General features: G+C 43.9%; 1 protein-coding gene across 2 annotated transcripts in view; it reads left to right on the forward strand.

Annotated features, from left to right (window-relative positions):
* The window catches only part of IGSF9 (immunoglobulin superfamily member 9), a 466,550-nt gene that overhangs the window by 292,297 nt on the left and 154,936 nt on the right, over window positions 1-19,317 (forward strand). For both annotated transcript variants that reach the window (XM_069217763.1, XM_069217765.1), the window contains exons 14-15: window positions 8,449-8,699; window positions 18,294-18,378. In XM_069217763.1, the coding sequence (XP_069073864.1) occupies window positions 8,449-8,699; window positions 18,294-18,378 (336 nt within the window). The remainder of the gene's footprint in view (window positions 1-8,448; window positions 8,700-18,293; window positions 18,379-19,317) is intronic.

The following is a 19,317-nucleotide window of genomic DNA, read 5'->3' on the forward strand; positions in this document are numbered from 1 at the left end:
CCCACCTGTCTGCGGTTTACCCACAGAACAGGGTTCCCTAACAATGACAGTCATTATGGCAGTGATCACGAGCTCAAAGGATATCATGCTGGTGAAATGTGATACAAAAGCTATTGAGGTGGGGCTACTTCTTGCTGATTTCCAAAACATGTTGGGGAGGGTGACAGAGGCCAAGGGACAGGTTGCGCTACACCATCAGGAGGTTGTGACACTGCAAAAAACTGGCGAAGCTCCGGGCCCATTTGACCCGCATGGAGGATCAGATTGAGGACGTGGATGGACACTCCAGGAGAAACAATTTTCAGTTTGTGGGCTTTCCGGAGCAGGCAGAAGGCCGGTCTATGGAGCTATTTCTGGAGGATTGGATCACCACTGTTCTCAAGCTGTGAAACCTTTCCACAATTGAGCAGAACCACAACGAGCTGCACCTGAGCCTAAGCAAGGGGCGCTCCTGTGCCATTATTGCCAGACTCTTCAATCATAGAGACTTTGACGCAATACTGCAACATATCCTGGTGCATGGGGCACTGCAACATAAGGAGCGGAACATTATGATCTGCCTGGACTGTACCCATAAGGTGCAAGACCTATGAAAAAACTTCATGCTCATCTAAAGGCATTTAAGGGACCTTAATCTTCAGCATGGCTTGATGTTCCCTGGTTTCTGGTACTATACATGATGTTCTATTTACAGGGAGTGACACTGTCCTATTCACTCTGTTCTTTGTTGGTGGTTCATTTTTCATTTTTAATTTGTGATGCTATTGAATGGCAGTCAAGACGGCTTATGGACTCTATAACCGCTGACGGGAAGTGCCCAAGGCAGAGGCAGCTTGAGTTTTAATGGCCTTGCTGCACCCATGTGATGCTGGGCTTTCATCTTAATGCAGTTAGAGAAGTTGAGGCCTCGGCGGGTAGGGTTGGGCGGTGGGCTCGAGTTGTTTGAACACACTGCTTTTGGGTGGGTCGCAATTTTTTGTTCTGGTATTTGGTTACACTGGGGATGGAAGATTTTCTCTACATTACGTAGTTGTACCACTGGATGTCTAAAGTGGATGGGTAGTGTGGGGGAGCAGCCCGGGGTGGTGGGGGTGAGGTGCGCATCGCACAATGTACATGATGGAACAGATGTGGAAATTTCTTACTTGGAATGTGAGGGGCCTCAGGCATCTTGCTAAGAGAAGGAGTAAAAGATATGGAATACTCAAAATACTCAAAGATATGGAATTCCCATGGCATTCCTCCAGAAAATCACACATGGGGGGACTTTATAGGACAGCTGTGCAGGCGATGGAGGGGACAGATATATACACCCTCCTATTCTAGTTATGCTAGAGGAGCGTTGATCTGGGTGGCTCCTGGGACCCCTTTTTCAGTTATGAGAGTAATGGTCGACTTGGAGGGTAGATATGTCATAGTATCCGCTATGTTGAATGCCACAGCGCTGTGCTTGATAAATGTTTATGGCCCTAATGTAGATGATGCAGATTTCTAAGGAGTGCTGATGAGGGCTGCTACTAATCAGGTTGACCTGGAAGTTATAGTTGCTGGGCACCTGAACTGTGACTTAGATGTTGAGCTTGATCTTAACCCCCCTATAGTAGACACAAAGCCAGTAAAGACATGGCCACTCCAAGAAGTTATGGAGGGACTTGGTCGCCATGTTTGGAGAGAGCACAGTCCACAGTGCCTTACCTACTACTGTTACTCTCCAGCAACTGGGATGCATAGCCATCTTGGCTACTGTTTAATATCCGGCTCTGGCACGCTATATATCTAACTATTCCCCACTACTGTTCCACAAAACTAGTAGGAGTGCCCTGTAGGTCCCTCTTAGATGGATGAGAGTGGAGGCCTTGGCAGATACCCTCTTCGCTCAGACTGTTTCTGAGGTATTAGATAATTACTTTGAGGAAAACTGGGAGAGCACAAGCACTCGAGCCATGATGTTAGATGCGATGAAGGTTTTTCTGGGGGGGGAATGCATAAAGACGATGTATGGTGTAAAATACACACATGATGTGCAAGAGAAAAGGCTGGGTGTCATGGAAGAGGGTTTGGCTACTGACCCCCAAAAGCTGGTTCAATGGAAAGACTGTAAGGGATAACTGCTAGAGACTTGAGACAGGCTGGATCAGTTTGTGCACATTAGTTACAGGCAGTGGCTGGATGCAGAAAGTGACAGGGCTGGTAGGAAGTTGCCCATGCTGTTTCGCAATGAGACCCAGAGGACACCTGTGGTCGTGGTGCAAGATACCCGGGGTGGAGAGGTATGATCAAGGGCATTATGGAGGTCTTTGTGGAACATTTGCAGAGTCTATGCACTGCGATATATAGACTGAGGGGAAGGAGTATCTGCAGATGGCCTGTCTGGCTGAGGAGGACAGAGCACAACTAGACGCACCCCTCATCAAGGAGAAAATCTTGGTAGTGACCCATATATTTAAAAGCTCTATAGGCCTGGGGGGGATGGCCTCCCTGCTGAGTTCTATCAGAAAAGGGTGGACTCCTTAGCAGATCATTTGCATGTAATGTATGAACTGCTGGTAGTGTATCAAGAGGCCTTTATGAGGGGACAGCTGACTGACTCTTTGAAGAAGTCAAGATACCTAAACCTGATAAGGATGTTAGAGGTTTCCTTGTACCACCCTCTCTCCATGCCAAATGTTTATTTTAAAATACATAGCAAGCTCCTGGTGAACAGGTTGCTGGGCCATCTGCCATCCTTGGTTCATGAAGACCAAAGTGGTTTTATCCCCCGCAGAAAAACTCTATGTAATTTGAGGAGGCTATTCCTGGTCATGCACGCACCAGAATTGTGGGATGACTCTTATGGATTGGCACTGATTGGTATTGAGCAGGCTTTTGATTACATATTGTGGGACTGCCTGTGGAGGGTCCTGCGAAAAGTGGGAGTGGGGGAGACATTTATCAAGTGGGTGCAACTGCTATATCGAGACCTCGTGGAGAGGGTCTATTTTGGCCTTTCGGTGTCACATTGTTTCTCCCTTCAATGGGGAACTAGACAGGGTTGCCCGTTGTTACCACTATTATTCGCACTGTCAATGGGACCTATGGCTGTGGGGGTAAGAATAGGGTAGACGACACAAGTGGTCTCTCTTTACGTGGATGACGTGTTGATACATTTGAGACAGCCATTGTATTCAGTTCACATTCTTTTAGCAACCCTTGCAGAATTTAGAGAGGTCTCAAGACTACATGTCAATCAGGACAAATCCAGACTCTTCCAGCTGGGTATTCTGAGCGAGACCCCACAACACCAGCTCCTGCTGCTGGATCTGCCCTGGAAGGTCTTCACCATAAAGTATCTCAGGATACGGATCACAAGGTAGACGGGGACATTTGAGTCTGAATATTGCAACGGTCCTGGAGTCCCTTCAACACTCAATCAAATTCTGGTGCATTGTCTGCCTATCCCTGATGGGTAAGGTGATACACATGAAAATGATTGTATTGCCCCAGTATCTATACCTTTTTCAGGGTGCGTTGTTTGACATCCCAAGGAATTATTTCCTTGAAATGGATAAGATAGTTGTTGTCTTGCTCTGGGAGGAAGAGGGTAAGTCTGGCAACTTTAAGCAGCCCTGGCGATATGGTGGGCTAGAACTACTCAATTTAGAGCTCTATTATCTGCCCCTACAGCTATAACATGCAGTGTATGGCTGGATGAGAGGGAAAACTTTGAGAAGTGTTTATTCCACAGCACTTGTGGTGACACACCCCTAATTGAACTTCTGATGGGGGCAGGAGTTCCTTAGTTGGTCACCTACGTGGTACAGAAGGTGTATAAAGCTTGGGAGAGGGTGGCCTGTCGAGTGTTGCAGCATGCCCCATATGCACCTGACATGTCTATTTGGTCCCAGCGGCCCTTCAGTCAAATAACACACAATGGTGATGGATAGATGGCGAGTGGGAGGTTGTAGCATTCTACATGATCCATCCCCAAATTATATTATAGATTTATTACACTGCAGGATGTGATGGAGACCTTTAATTTTGACTGAGTGTAATTCCTACCATCTATAAGATGGCGGCCACAGCTCACAGGATATGGCCCACTTTCCCGGAGGTTCCCAAGGAGTCGCACACACTGGTCACTTTGCTCGATATGGCTGGTGATCATAGATTGATCTCCTTTATCTATAGGGCACTACTAGAAGATGTTCCACCTTGCGCTTTGCACATGTAGGGAAGGTGCAAGAGGCGTTAGGGGAACAGTTTACAGACAAGGAGTGGCAAAAGGTGCACACAGAGGCACAGACAGCTACCACAAATGCAAGGTTCAAATTAATTCATTGCAATGTCATTCACCAAGTATACCTTACTCCTGCTACGTTACATGCCATTTATTCAGGGAGGGTGTCTACATGTCCTCTGTGTCTGAGCGATAATTCTGTCTTTCGACACATATTGTCTCAATACTTTTTTTTTTTGGCAGACAGTGGTCGACCAGCTGAACATGGCCACAGGTTGAATGATCCCACGGGATCTCAGAAATGCCTGTTGGGCTTGATCCCAATGCATAAGAAGAAGGGCCTGAGTAGGAGGTTTCTGGTGTTTGGGTTGATTCTAGTCAAAGTCTGGGTGGCCATTCACTGGCTCTCTCCGATCCCTTCTGGGGTGCAAGAGCGGGTGAAGGACATGGCTGAATGGGCAGTGGCGGAAGAGAGCTGCATGCGTAAATGCTGCCGATATAGTAAATTAGCTGATGGCTTACAGGCTTGGGCCACCATGCTCGCTGATGTACTTGATTCCCTAATGCTAGGCCATCCTATATAGATTGGCCGCGTTGGTAGATCGAATGTTGGTCTCGTAGAGGATAAGAGAAACTAGGGTCTCAGTCTGGATGCAAGACACAGGTGCCTCCTGTGTGTGTGATTGTGCTGCCTGCGATGAATCGGGGGAGCCCGGTAGGTTGTCTCACTCTACTTCACCTGCTTTCACACAGCTTCTGCTCCACGGAAGTTCAGACACAATGCTATTGTAGAGTAAGTGGGGATGGGGTGGTGGGGCCTGAGATGTTATGTATTTGCACCTGTTTGCTTGTTCCAAGTTGTAATGTCTACTAATATGCCAGTAAAAAAACCTGTGGCCCTCTTAGTATGGAATTTCTCCTGACATTAGGGTAGTAACTACCTGCCCACTCAGGACAGTAAGCTTGAACACTCATGGAGAACAGCTTTAATCTCCACTCTCTGACAAACAGTATGAATGAAGTGGGAGCCCAGGTGCCTGGTGAAGATATATTTAGTGATACGCAAGGTAAAGTTCCTATTTTGTATGTTTTATTTGTTAAGGTCTGTTTTGATCAAGCTACTTGAAACAAATATTGTTTCACTGTTAGACAGGATGAAGCATGAAAGGAAGACTTCAAAGAACGAATATTTGAACCTGTTAATTATTGAGGGTCTGGATTTTAATGACTTCAATTCTCCAGTTTGATTTTTTCTCTTAAATGGGAATTGATTACTTTCCAATGTGTTTGCTGTAAGCAGATCATATAACAAATTATGGTAGGATTATACTACTGAATTGGGCCTTATATTAAGCATTGTTCCAGAGTCAGAGCCTGTTTGGATTCAAAAGTGTGTTGATTGAGGTCCTGGGTTAGACTGAATCAAATATTTCTGTCCAGAGGAAGGCAGCTCAGCAGGAAGGGGCACTGAAACATTGACAGTAATCACCACATTGAAGAGAATGTCAGTGCTTAACCCTACATTATTTAATTGTGTTAAGATTTAAAAAATATAGGAATACACGTGAGTTGTCCATGTTTGTCAAATAATGTTATTGATTAACCAAAATAAATAAAATATCTTATCTATTGCATTGTACGTTGAGTGTGAATGTGGAGTGAACAATTAAGGATAACTGCTCCCTACAGGGGTTGCTGTCTGAAATAAGAAATGTACTAAAGGATTGTTAAACATAGTGTGCACTTTGGCTTCCTAACATGAAGGTTTGTTGTCATTTTTCAGCTGTTTTTGTTTGTTTCATTTTCTTTAGTTTTTTGATTTTTATTGTAGAGTATTTTTCAGGTGTACACATAAGATGATTTAATGGATTTATTGTTTTTAACCTGCCTGTGAAGTTGAAACACCCATATACATTTTTTGTACTTTTTGTGCAAAAAAGTAATATAAGGCAAGTGTGAAGAAGGTTACGTGGGGATATGAAGATTGTTGTAAGATGAAGAGTCTGTAGGCCTGCAGATTGCAGTAGGGTGTGCTGAGTGAAAGAACGACCCAGACAGACAAAAGAATTGAGGTGTCTTCTCCCGGTATTTGGACTAAACTTGTTGAGGAGGACCTAAGCAATTTCATATTCAAAAGGCATTCAGTGATCTCAGTACAGAGTAGCATTTCGCTCAGTAGTGAGGTAAAACATAGTCCAGAATTCAGACTTGGGCCCTGATTTAGAGGTTTGTTAACAGAGTACTCAGTAACCTTTCTGCCAAACCCACTGTCCTCTCGCTTTATTTAGAGTCTGGCGTATTGTCATGTTTTTGTTCGAGTGGACTCCAGAGCCTCTACCGGCGAAACCTTACTCTGATGACATGACAGACTTGAGACTGTTGAATTAAGTACACTAGAATGTCCACCCTATTTGGAGCAGATCGTTTGATGCACACGTTTTCAAGATGCAGGGTTGCAGGGGGAGATGTAGGTCACTTTATGGGTGCAATCCTTTGACGAATGTGTGACTTCAGGGACGTCCCCCTTGCATTTCCCTATGATGCCTTTAGAATATATAGGCTAACTTTGACCATACCGAGGAGAGTGTCCTAAGTATGGTCTGCATATTGCATGCATGCTTCCTTATATAAAAATATGAGGGCATGAAAATAGTTTAAAAATCTCAACAATATCACACAGGCTTTTAGAACATATTTTGGTCCTGAAGAAAGCCGTTTGACCCCTTTAGGAAGCGACACAGCTGAAACATGTCGACCTCTGGATGTGAATGACCATTATATCCTCATGACATCTCACTGTTTTTAACCTTGCTCATTAAATAACAGTGTAGGATCTACAAGGAAATTGTAACTCACTTATGCAAATCCCTTCGCCTTTCACTTCCTAAAGTGCTCTGCTTACAAACACGTAGAGCTCAACCACTCACACTAGGTGATGTGGGTCCAATGATGAAGCAGGCCAAAGGTCATACCTGTGGATGAGGACCCAACAAATATGTCCTAGTGATGTGACCAGAGCACTACTTTACCTGGGTGCTGCCTACACAATCGCTTGAGATGTTGAGATGGTCAAGCATTTGATAGACACATACAAGATTGAAAGGAGTTGGGTTTATCCTCCTTTTGTGGATATAGCACCCTTTTTCTCTTCAGATTGCAGAAAAAGCCTTGTTGTTCTGAAATGAAAAAAAAGAAATAAGACCCCCCCACACACACGCACACACAAACACACACACCCTTGGAGAGAGTGCCCAAGATGCCAAAGATCATTTTATTTACAAAATGGGAGTTTATTTTATTAAAACAAAAGATTGCTCATTGGCATGAAACACTGCAGCTGCTGAGCATACGCTTAGAGTGACTTTGGAGGAACTGCTTTAGTAGCAGCTCCTCTAAAGGCTTAAAGATCTCTGCCAGGCAGGCAGAGATCCATAGTTATGCCATGTGATAGTCCACCTGGCTTGTGAAGGTCATTTCCTCTGCTCCACTAGCAGACTGTGGGCTTCCTGACAAAGCCTAAGTGATGGTCTAAGATACTTATTTATAATTTGGCAGACAGTCTGATCTTTCACGTGCTCCATTTAGATTCAGGTAGACAGTCATGTTTCTGCTGTTGGCGCTCCTGCTGACTCAGCCCACAGAAACCTTACACCAGCAGGCCCAACAGATTTGGGTCTGTCAGTATAAGTGCAGCAGACCATCTCCCCATTTAGAACAGACATTGTGATGCACCTCTCTTCTGTTTGGGACTGCCCGGAAAAGCCTTGCAGCCTCCCTACCCAAAACAAAGAAAAATTACAATCAAACCATGGAAGAAACTTTCCAGAGTGTACGGGTAATTTTTATGTTTTACAAAAACAAACACCCACTTTGAGAGTTGTTTTTCTTAAACATTAAAGTCTGCTGAGCAGCAGCTAAACAGACTTTGAGTGCCTTTACAGCAGCTGCTTTGGTGGTGGCTCCTCTAAAGGCATCGATATCTCTGCCAGGAAGGCTGAGATTTGTAACTTTGCAGGCGGTAGTTAACGTGGCCATTGAAAATCAGTACCTCCACTCCCCATGTTGGACTGAGGGCTACCTTCAACACCTAAATGAGAACATAAGATTTCTTCCACCATTCTCTAAGCTGCAGGGTGAGGACCTCTAAAAAGAAGGGGTGATTGTGTGTTGTGATCTTGAACTAGCAATCTGTTAATTTTTCTGATTTGTTAATAAGTGTTTTTTATATGTAGCTTTTGCAGTAACCACAGTGGCTCCTGAAGTCCCCACCAATGATCCTGCACTTTTCCTTTCATCGCCCCGCTTCCTGTCAGCTAATGAGACCTCTCAGGGAGTGTTGCTGAGGTGGAAGCCTCCTCTTCACACCTCTGTCCCCATCACTGGTTATGCCCTGGAGTTTCGTCAGGACAGTAGGGCTTGGGAGCTGCTGGATGACACTGTGGCTGGCACTGAGACCAAGCTCTTCGTCCCCGGCCTTATAAAGGTGAGACAACTGTGTGTCGCACAATATCCAGGTATGGTTTGATGGTGGTTTGTCATTGTATGCAGGTTTTCTTGTGTCACAGTTTGTCAGGCAAGAATTCACAAGGGGTGTCCATTGTCTAACTAGTTTCAAGGCTGGATCATTACGCAACTGTGGAGTGAAAAGGTTTGCGAAAGCAAGCCAATTAATAAACCTGCCCTTTCAAACTAAATCAGAGGGCCTAAACTCTGACATCCTTTAGGTAGTCTTGCTTTTGATATGCTCAGTGAGTGGCACTTCCATTCTGCAAGCTAAATAAGGAGTTTGAGTTACATCCATGGGCTGAGCAAGTCCCAGTACTAGACCTATTGGCATTACATTTCACTTAGATTTTGGCAACTTGAAAAAGCTGATACCTACAGGTAAAATTCCAGGGAAAAGTGATGAATTGCTGGCAGTATCTCACCCGAATTTACCAAATACCCACAATATTTAGTCATTTCCGAGGGGAATGAACTTCACCTGTAATCCCCCATGACTCAGCTTTCTCCCTTCCAAAATATGCACCTCGTCCTCTCCTCACCCTGGTATTGGTTGACAGAGGAACAGACTTAATATGAGGAAGTCCAAATAAGTTACTTAAATCTCTTTGTCAAGTGATGTAGACACATTCCTAGTTTTATTCCCATAATATGTATTTGGTGGTGTGCATAAACACTATCATAAAACCTGCTAATTGGTTTCTATACCTTTTGGTTCTGCAGTGCCTGTAGGCATCATAACTAATTCCTGCACATGGGAATACTGCCATTCTGTCAGGTGTTGCCATGGTGTGCTACACCGACCAACTAATCTCTTTAATTTGTTCATGCACACATTGGCTTCAAATATTCTCCCAAGTTCAGTCCTTGAAACTGGCTCTTCTATTGGTTTATTTCGTTCTCTTGTTGACACATTAGCACTTAATTTCTTTATGTTTTTGTGGTTGTTCCTGCACCCACTGTTTTCCCATTCCTTCAGGTGACTCTTTCCCTGTTTTTATCATCCACCTGAACTACCATTGTTTCTTGTGTTGCTGGTATTTGTGTACATTTTGTACTCACTTCTTGTTCCATTTAGGTAATCTCACTGGTTCCTGCACTCAGCGTACACCAATGTTTACCTTAAAGCTCTGCCTCTGGTTATTGCCCCAATGGCTTTTTTATTGTTCCAGACCCGCTGGCATCATTATTGCACCTGGCTGCATTCAAAGTTACTGTAGCCACTAACTCCTCCACTTCCACCTGGATCTACTTTCATTTAAACTCTGTCTGGTTTTATCTCTCCCAAACCCAGAATTAGATCTTTCACAGATTTGCATGCTTGAAATATTCCTTGTCATAAGTCTTGAAATTGAGATTCACAGTCGGATGAAAGGGACTACGTCAAGCATGTACATCCATGAAATATATTTATACTTGAGAACTAGAATTTACAGGTAAGTAACCTTTTCTTTCTTAAGATATTTCAGTAGATGTGAGAAAGAAACTTTTATTCGGTATGAAAAAGTTCATCCATTACATCAAATCATCACCAATACATTATTAATATACCAATAAAACCATATATGATAAAAACACCCATCATAAATATGAACATATAAAAACCACATTCATAAAGAAACAATAAAATAGAAGAAATCATTCTAAAAACTCTACATTATTACGCCAGGTGATGGCTCCCTTCAAGAAGGATCCCAGGCCCTTCCATACCAATATATCTGAGGCCATTTGTAACCACAAAAAAGCAGGACGATATTGCACGAAACCCTTGGGCCTTCGGAGAGGTAATAAAAAACGAGTTCAAAACGGTGCATAAAAAACACAAAACAATGTAAAATGGAGCAAGGTCTGATGGGACACCCAATCGCAGGGGCAAAGTCTAATACATTTGTCCCCATACTGACCTAGCGGGAAACACAAATTACTTCTAATGCTTCCCAGGCGGAATCGAGTTATGAGAGACCTTTCCCTCACATCCTTTATTTCTAAAAGATAGCTTTCAGGGCCCACCCACATCTTTAGCATGATGTAGTCCCTGATTGATTTTTTCCCTAAAGCCTCCCCCTCCCTTTTGGCGTCCTGTATTCTCAGAAAATTGTCCTTAACCCATTTCTTGTCATGGCTAGTCAGACCCTCGGGATAATCAAACAATTCAGGCCGCCCCAGGTCATGAGCCATCTTCCTTATGTGCATCAGCCAGGGAATATTCTTTGCATTGTCGCAAGCCAAACAATCCCTTAGGATATCCCTATTAAGAGTAGCATGTTTGTTACTCCAGATTGAAATCCATAGCAGAAGGGGAGCCAACTGGATAGTATCCTGCACAAACTCAAGCTCCAATTCCAGGTGAAGGCAAAAACCAGGGATGTTTTGTCCAACTCCCAGGAGCCTTCTACAAAAGCGATTTTCTTCCACCGTAAGAGCTCGAGTATCCCTATACCCCCAAAGTGCCGTGCCATACAGCAGGACAGGAAGGCATTTCCGCCTGTAGATTTCAAGCAGGGGCTTGATAGGTCTACTACCTACCCTTACAGCAAAGTCAAAAGCCGCACCAACTGTTGCGTGGAAAAGCACAACCCTTCTGGCAATACAGGGTTTTCAGTAGATGTGATTTAATTCTACTATTCCACGCTTGTACAAGACTCTTCTGGTTCTCATAGGTGACATAATTGATTATAATTCTTTATTTAGGTGAAAAACCATAAAAGCATACAAACACACACAAAAAATCTCTTACGATGTGCCAATACATAATAAAATCTGCATTACATACAATATTAAGTAAAAATAGTCTTATCTCAAATTAGCAATACCTCGATGCTAAGTATTATTATAATTGAGTAAGCCTGTCATTATTAAAAACAAAGAACCAAGCTGATTGCTAATCCAGAGATTAGTGGACCAATGTGTATGGAAAATTGCCTATAAAACAGCATGACCTGTTTTGTCAGACTTAAAAGCCTTTGAAACACTATTTAATCACATCTATAAAAACTTGGGAGCACGCTAATACTCTCATTCTAAGCTTGAGAGTGTAGTGTTGGCATCAAAATGCACAAAACATAGTTCAATCATGAACACAACAACAACAAATGATTGTGCATTCCAAAGCTCGAAGAGCACTCAACCAGCTCCACAAATACATGAAAAGCTCCACAGGTGAAATAACTCTAAAGTGCAGATCATTAGGGGGCGGCTTAAGCCACTACAAGCAGCTAGTTATTGATGAAGCATAGTACTTGATCGACTAGTCCAGCTCCTTGTAGATACTTTGCTACCCCGCACATATGACTGCCTCATTAGTTTCAGCTCACAACAGCCTAAAAGGAGTGAGACACTGGCTTGTGCCAAACTGCCTACAAATCAGAATGATCCACCTCTTCCTTGGATGATCTTAGCCCGGAAAGAAAAAAAAATTGTGTAAAAGTGTCTCATCCCCCTGTAGACAGACTGGGCATGTGCCACTCCGATCAAGAGCTCCTTCCCACTTCTGGCAAAAGGACTTAACGGTGAGGGTACCAAACCAGAACTTGACATACAACTTCCTGCCTAATGGCACTGAAATATGATCAAGTAAGTCTTTAAACCTAGAGTGGTGGTTAAGGTCCATAAAAACAACAGTAAGTAATCCTGCACTCTTATCATAGACTTTCGTCCCCAAACATGGGCATAGTACAATTCTATGGTCTGGGCCTTCAATATGAAATTCGTATAGGACTCAGTTCCCCAAAAGTCCTCTAAGCCTAGTTGTTTTAATAGTGACTTAAGGCTGGCTAGCCATTTGACCTTGTTTCCTATGTCCATAGCAGCTATTTCTTTAAAGGCACAGTGATAGTTGTCTAAGGCCGGCGTGGACCTCAGTCTCCGCCAATATGCAAAAGGTCTGAATCTGGCCTTTGTTAAGATTGATTTTACACCAGTATCCCACAACAAGGGGAAGGTGGGGGTACTTCTCAGTAAATTCAATAATGATCTTAGAAAATTATTTTCACCAGTGGACAGAGATGATAGCCCCACATGATCCCACAATTCAGCATCATATAGGGCACTTCCTACTGCCTTGGACTGGTAAATTTTAAGAGCTGCTGATAAATGCCTGGTTTTGAAAGAGTTTATAGCCTTGATATCCCTCAGGCACAATGCTACAGAATGAGGCCTCTTTTCCTAATCTGTGTAAACCAAGACATGTTTGAAGAGAGCCTGATACCCAAGTAGTCAAACTCAGTCACCCTTTCCAAACTATACCCACTCAGTGTGATAGACCCTTTAAAAGCCCTATGAGGGTTAATGGTCATAAACTTGGTTTTGCCCAAGTTGATTTCCAAACCCTGTTCGTTCTCTACAGATATCAGAAAACCTTTACATCCAAATCTGTTTGCCTGTTGGTGGTGTAGACATGAACAGGGGATCGTCCCCAAACAGGAGTATTGGTGTTCTACTGCCAGCAATCATATGTCCATTGCTCCTGCACTGCTCCATAGAGGCTACTGCAACATTCAAGTACTGGGAGAAAAGAGGGGGGGCTAGCACACAGCCCTGCCACACCTCTCCTCTAACTTTTTTTGTTCATTGTGCTTTAATTGCTGACCCCACCAGACTTATGCTTAAGAATCTGAGTGCAGTCGTAATAAGGTGTCAAGCAGTGGCAGAGGAATCCCTTTAGCTTTGATCATCTCCCAAAGCTGATCACGTGGAACTAAATCAAAAGCGTTTTTTAGAACCAACAAAACAACATAAAGATGTGCTTTCTGGATAACCACTCTTTTCTAATAGCTAGTCATGAATCTGAACACTTAATCTATGGTGCTGACTTGTTTACTAAACCCTGCCTGAAGGTATGGCAGCACTTCGACTTCTTCTGTACATGTTTCTAGAATATTCAGAATCTGTCTGCAAAATATTTTGTGGGAGACATCTATCGGACTAATCAGCCAGTGATTCAGTGGGTTATCCTCTGAGCCCTTTCTATGGATGAGTACTATTTCTGCTGCTTGCCATGAGGCAAGAATCTCAACACCCTCTAGAACTGCATTAGAAAGTTTGTTAAAGTATGCCGCCCACTTATCACTGTAAGCAGTGAAGAGGTCCCCAGGGTTTGCTTCCAGTCCTTCATCTTTCCCTGGGATAATACTGCTAATGGCCCTCTTGGTTGCCTCTAGTCAATGGTCAGATCAAATTCAGAGCTAAGTCTCCGGGGGTTAGGTGGAGCAATAATGGCAGAGTCCTCCTCTTCTGCCGTGTCATATAGCGCTGAAAAGTGCTCCCTCCTCGTCTGGGGGTGAATATGTTTATTCATACTGCCATGTCCTGTCTGACTCCCATTAGCTGTTAACTGCCAGAATGTTTTGGTGTCAGTTGTTGTAACCAGATCAGATATAAGATCCCAGAGGTGAGAATCCCAAGTCCTATGGGGTTTTCATAGATCCTATGGGTTCACACCTCCAACTTTTCAAAGCTGAGAGCAATTCCATTTTGGCAGCTCTACAGTCTATTGAACCATGTATTAAGTGCTTTTGTGATTGGACGGGCCCTCCTATATTTTTGCTGGAAGCAAGCTCTGACAGCAGAATAAATGGTCTTGTGTATAGCAAGTATGTCCTGATTTCTCCAATCAGGATTAAACAGTTTATCTAGGTACACTTGGGCAGTGATGAGGACCTTATTTATAATATCCAAAATTTTGGGCAGAATCACAACTCTAGCCCGTTTCAGAGTACGCCTGTTGTTTGCAGGCCTGTTTCCCTGCTGCGAGATAGAGTAGTGGCCTTTGGGAGAGATATAACATCCGCCAGTGTGAAATGGATGGTGTTGTGGTCACTGTCAGACCTTGTACCATCTTCATGTAATCCTTCAACCTCCATAGGGGCAGAGAAACCAGGACATAATCAATCCCCTTAGTGTGGCCTGGCCGATTGTAAGTGTAGTGAGCTTGATGATCCAATTAAGTGCGGCCATTGTAGGCTGGCAGCCCACAAGATAAGTGAAAGCAGCTGATAAGCAGTATCCTTTCACCTTTTGACCGGATGCATATTCAAAGCAGGGATACCCCATTCTTCATCCCTAGCTTCGCAGAAAGACTTACCAGAAATATCTAGTGGCTCACTGATTGTATTAAAGTCCCCTGAAATAATCAGGAAATCGTGAGGATAAACGTTTTCCTGTGTGACATAAAGTGCTTTAGTGTCGGTGTTTCACCTGCTCCTTTATAGATATACAGTACGCACCCTGCCTTACTACTATACCTTGTAGGTCAGTTGAGGCTGTATCGAGTGCCCTTATGACTACACTCAGTGATGATCAAACCCAAATAGTTAGGCCTCTAGAAGGACAACCAATACTTGTATGTTGAGCCAGAATACAAAAATTCAAGTAACCCGCCCTATACAGTGGTTCCAGGCACCATGTCTCCTGTAGGAAACAAACATCAGAATAGGCAATGAACTTGCCCCAATTAGGATCCCACAGTTTGTCCTTTAGGCCTGCCAAATTCCAGGACAAGATTCTACTGTGATTTGGGTCATTAGAAACATCAAGGGACTGCGTGGTAGGAAAGGTCACCTCAGTACATATCCCTAAGGACTGACCAGTGCCCCTTCCATAGAGCTTGGGAAGAAGCCCCCCACCCGTGCTCACTCAAGCCATGTGTGCTGCAAAGGGGGCCTGGGCTGAGTCAGCGAACCACTGAGGTATGTCTGTAGTTCCTCTCTACAGCTAGTGGTGACTGGACCAACATGGGAACATTGTCGTGAGCAAGGAGGTCTGGGAAAGGCTGAACTGGATTAGAGAATCCAGGGGGTATTTGTGTAGGCCCAGCCCCACTAAACCCTCAACCTGCTTGGTGTGCCTCATCTGAGTAATAATATACAATCACAGTGTGCTGATCATGAATCATGGTATCTAGACACGCACTATGTCAGAATGGAAAAGTAGCATTTATGTACGTCTTACAGGCGGGTAAAATTGTTCTTAAGTGAGTCCTCATCTTCTCTTGCACCAGTATTTAACTCTGGCACATTGGTCATATAGGCCCTGACAGGGCCATTAACTACCTCTCTATTCCCCTCTTCACTGGGGGACCCTCCCCTTACAAACTGGGGAAAGAGCCGGGCCCATGGTCCTGTCATGGCCTACCCCTGGAGTTCTATTATCAGCTGTTGGGTGAACTTGGGGGGTTAAAACAGGAGGAAAATGCATCTGATGATTCTTGCTCCCTTCACTACATGTAGCTTTTCCTATTGCCAAATTGTGCTTACTGTGTCAATCTATTAGAGAGGTATATTTGGAGTTGGAGAGGTTAGTTAAGGCTCTGCCACTTGCTGGAATTTCAGGGGGAGTTAGATTGCCTTAATATCCCTACTTCAGCCACCAGAGCCGCTATTTGTGACATTAGGTCGATAACCTCACGTTGAAAACTCTTAACCAAAGTGACAATTTCATCAAAACCAGATGCCCCCCTGCAACAACCCAAAACAGTTTGGACCACCAGATTCCCCTCTTCTGCTTTTTAATCTAATGGTTCTTTTGGGTCACTGCCAGGATGAAGATCAAAAAAGGCTGAATATCTTTTGCATATAATTGCAGGCTCCAAAGGGAAAGGTGGATGTTCCATGTGTTCAGGGTTTGCTGGAGTTTTAGCGTAGGCCTTCCGAAGTATGCTAGTCACAAGGGCATCCGGGCCTGTCATGTTTTCAAGAGTTCTAGGCAGATTCGTTTTTGTCTTTTTGGCAAATAAAGGATCAATCTTACCAGCCACTCGGTCGTGAGTCTGGGATCTCGCTTTGGTGCCCCCAAGTAAAGATTCAAACTCCTCAATCAGTTTATCAATGACCTCAGGCATTGTGTCAGTGTGCGTAATACCAGCTGTGTCTGTGGGAATACATTTAGAGCTTTTATTCCTTTTCCCAACCAAGGTCTCAACTGCTTTTCTCTTGCCCATAATGTGAAGGCTGATAAAGCTATGCTTCTAGGCAAGCAGAAAGGGATTGGATTTGCTTTTTGTTGTGCTAAAGTCAGAGAGGGCAAGGGCTAGAGTTATGGGTTTTGTCCAGCCCAGCATCTTCTGGACTCCGACGGGCCCACCCTGGTGCATGAACATCTGGGACCTAGAGTCCCCAGCAATGGCAGTAGCAAGCCAGCGCAGCAGGAATTAGCGCGGCACTTTGTAGCCCCCACAGGTGACAGCACACCTCCCCCTGAAAGACCCCGCAGCTGCCACCTCCTAACGCATAAACTTCTGGGACCTGGAGTCCCCTGGTGATTCATTTTCTTCTGGTTCTTTAGGAAAGGTTACCTTTCGGGAGAGGCTGACGTTTCCTGGTAGAACAGTTAGGACCTGCTTTGATTTAGGAATCCTACTTTTTTTTTTCTTCAGAGAAAGCGAAAAAATTGAATTGTTTTATGTGGCTTATGTTTGTTATTCAGATCTCTGCTAGCAAAATACTTTCACTTGGTTATGCTTGGTCAAGAGAGGAATGTTGTGTGCAGTGTTATGATTATTATTTTGTTCATGTAATTTGTTTCTAAAATAAATGTGTCTTCAACCAGCATTCACATATTATTGTCTATGTGAAGATCTCAGTTGATCATGAAACTCATGCCTGTATAGCAGGAGAGACATCTGTGCTCTCACTTTTCATTTTCTTAAACTGGTTCAACATGATTTGTCAAATTTCGATAATAGCCTTGTTTAAATAATTGAGTAAGAATCACATCTTCAAAGTTGCAATAAAAACGTTTTGTTACATGCCATGTTAAGCCTCTCTTGTTGAATGGATACTTTTCCAAATAAAACACAAAGCAAAAATATATATATCACACATCCAGTAACATGCTGCAAAAAAAAAAAAGTAGACAGGTTGCAATAATTATACAGGTTGCCTTATTTAAACCTCAGGTTTTTTACAGAAACTATCTTAAATTGGCTGCAGGAATACACTATGTGCTTGAAGGAAGGCAAAACCGAAATAGTTTTACCAGGGGGATCAGGTACTTCTACTTGCCCAACCCTAAGCCTAGGACATCCATGTTTCTTGGCGCCATTTTCTCCTCTGATCCATGCTGTGCTCAGTTTGCGGCCCTACCTGGTGTAGAAGAAAATCCTACTTCTGAAAACGTATCGCTGGGTCGAGCTGATGAGATCTCAGTTTATGGAACACATATGGTATTTCATTGAGACATTTAAGAACCTGCCATTATTTCAAAATTACGCTGCCATATTGTCTCTGAACCTGCAGAGACTTGATCACATGAACCAACCAGTGGAGGCCAAGACACTGTTTTGTTCATAAGTCTTTTGAAACTAGTGCTTATCTGCAAATGTTGGCTCCTAATTATTTCCCAGGAAATTTTGATTAGCATCCTTTCAACTGATCGCTCAGTATTTATTCAGATGACAGAGATGTGGTGCAAGACACCAGTCATTCCCTTGTTCATTTTTCTTTTAGTATATTTTTGCGCTATGAGGTTACCGTAAAGAGACACTCAGCACTGTACAAAACACATAAATACAAACGTATAATCCAGTATAAACAGTAATACCTTCTCTTTATAACTGTCATCTCCCCCTATCTCCTAGGATTCTGTCTATGAGTTTCGTCTGGTGGCCTTGGCTGGAGATTACATCAGTGACCCTAGCAACACTGTAAACATCTCTACAACTGGTGAGAATTTTCTTTCAATAAGGGTGATTGAGAGGGCAAAAGGAGGGAATTACATTTTGGCCTGGTAAACTAATTAAGGAAAGAGGGAAGAGAAAATTTGCGGTTTGCCCGGCGGCAAGTCCCCCGGACTGGATGGACTGACTCCTGCATTTTACAAGGAATACTCTGACATTCTAGCTCCTCAGTTGTTGGAGGTTTATGCCGAGGCGATGGAGACTGGGATTCTTCCCGCCTCCCTTTGGGAAGGCTCTAATTGTCACGATCCTTAAGCCCGGTAAGGATCCGCACAGTTGCAATTCGTATCACCCGCTCTCTATGATTAACATAGATAATTCAATTTTGGCCAAGATGATAGCGGCGCGGCTGCGCCCGCTGATGCCGAGGTTGGTGCTACCTGACCAGTCTGGGTTTGTGCCGGGGCGGTCGACAACACTTAATTTGCGGACGTTTTGCGCGGTCGCGAGTACGCTCGCGGCGGAGGAGGAGGCGGCGGAAGTGTTTCTGGATGCTACAAAGGCGTTTGTCTCACTAGCGTGGAAATATCTGTTTGCACTTCTTGACAGGGTGGGCCTGATCGAGCGCTTCGTGATCTTGATCCGATTGCTGTATACAGAAACCGCTGCTCGATTGAATGGCAGTATATCTGCCCCCTTTCGGGTTGCTCGGGGGACCCGTCAGGGGTGTCCCCTGTCCCTGCTACTTTTTGCTATAGCGATGGAGCCGCTTGCTGCCTTCCTGCGACATCATAATAAAAGGTTTGCCGTTCCGGTAGCGACCTATACTGATTTCAGTGTATGCCTATGACATTGCGTTGTATGTTCGAGAGCCGGGTACAAATTTAGATGTTTTGCTTGATGAGATTGTTCGGTTTGGCACCTTCTCTGGTATAGTGATCAACTGGTCTAAGTCGGTTGTGCTGCCTCTTACTGCGGGGACGCT

This window comes from Pleurodeles waltl, chromosome 12, assembly GCF_031143425.1.
Source record: "Pleurodeles waltl isolate 20211129_DDA chromosome 12, aPleWal1.hap1.20221129, whole genome shotgun sequence".
Taxonomy (NCBI): Eukaryota; Metazoa; Chordata; class Amphibia; order Caudata; family Salamandridae; genus Pleurodeles; species Pleurodeles waltl.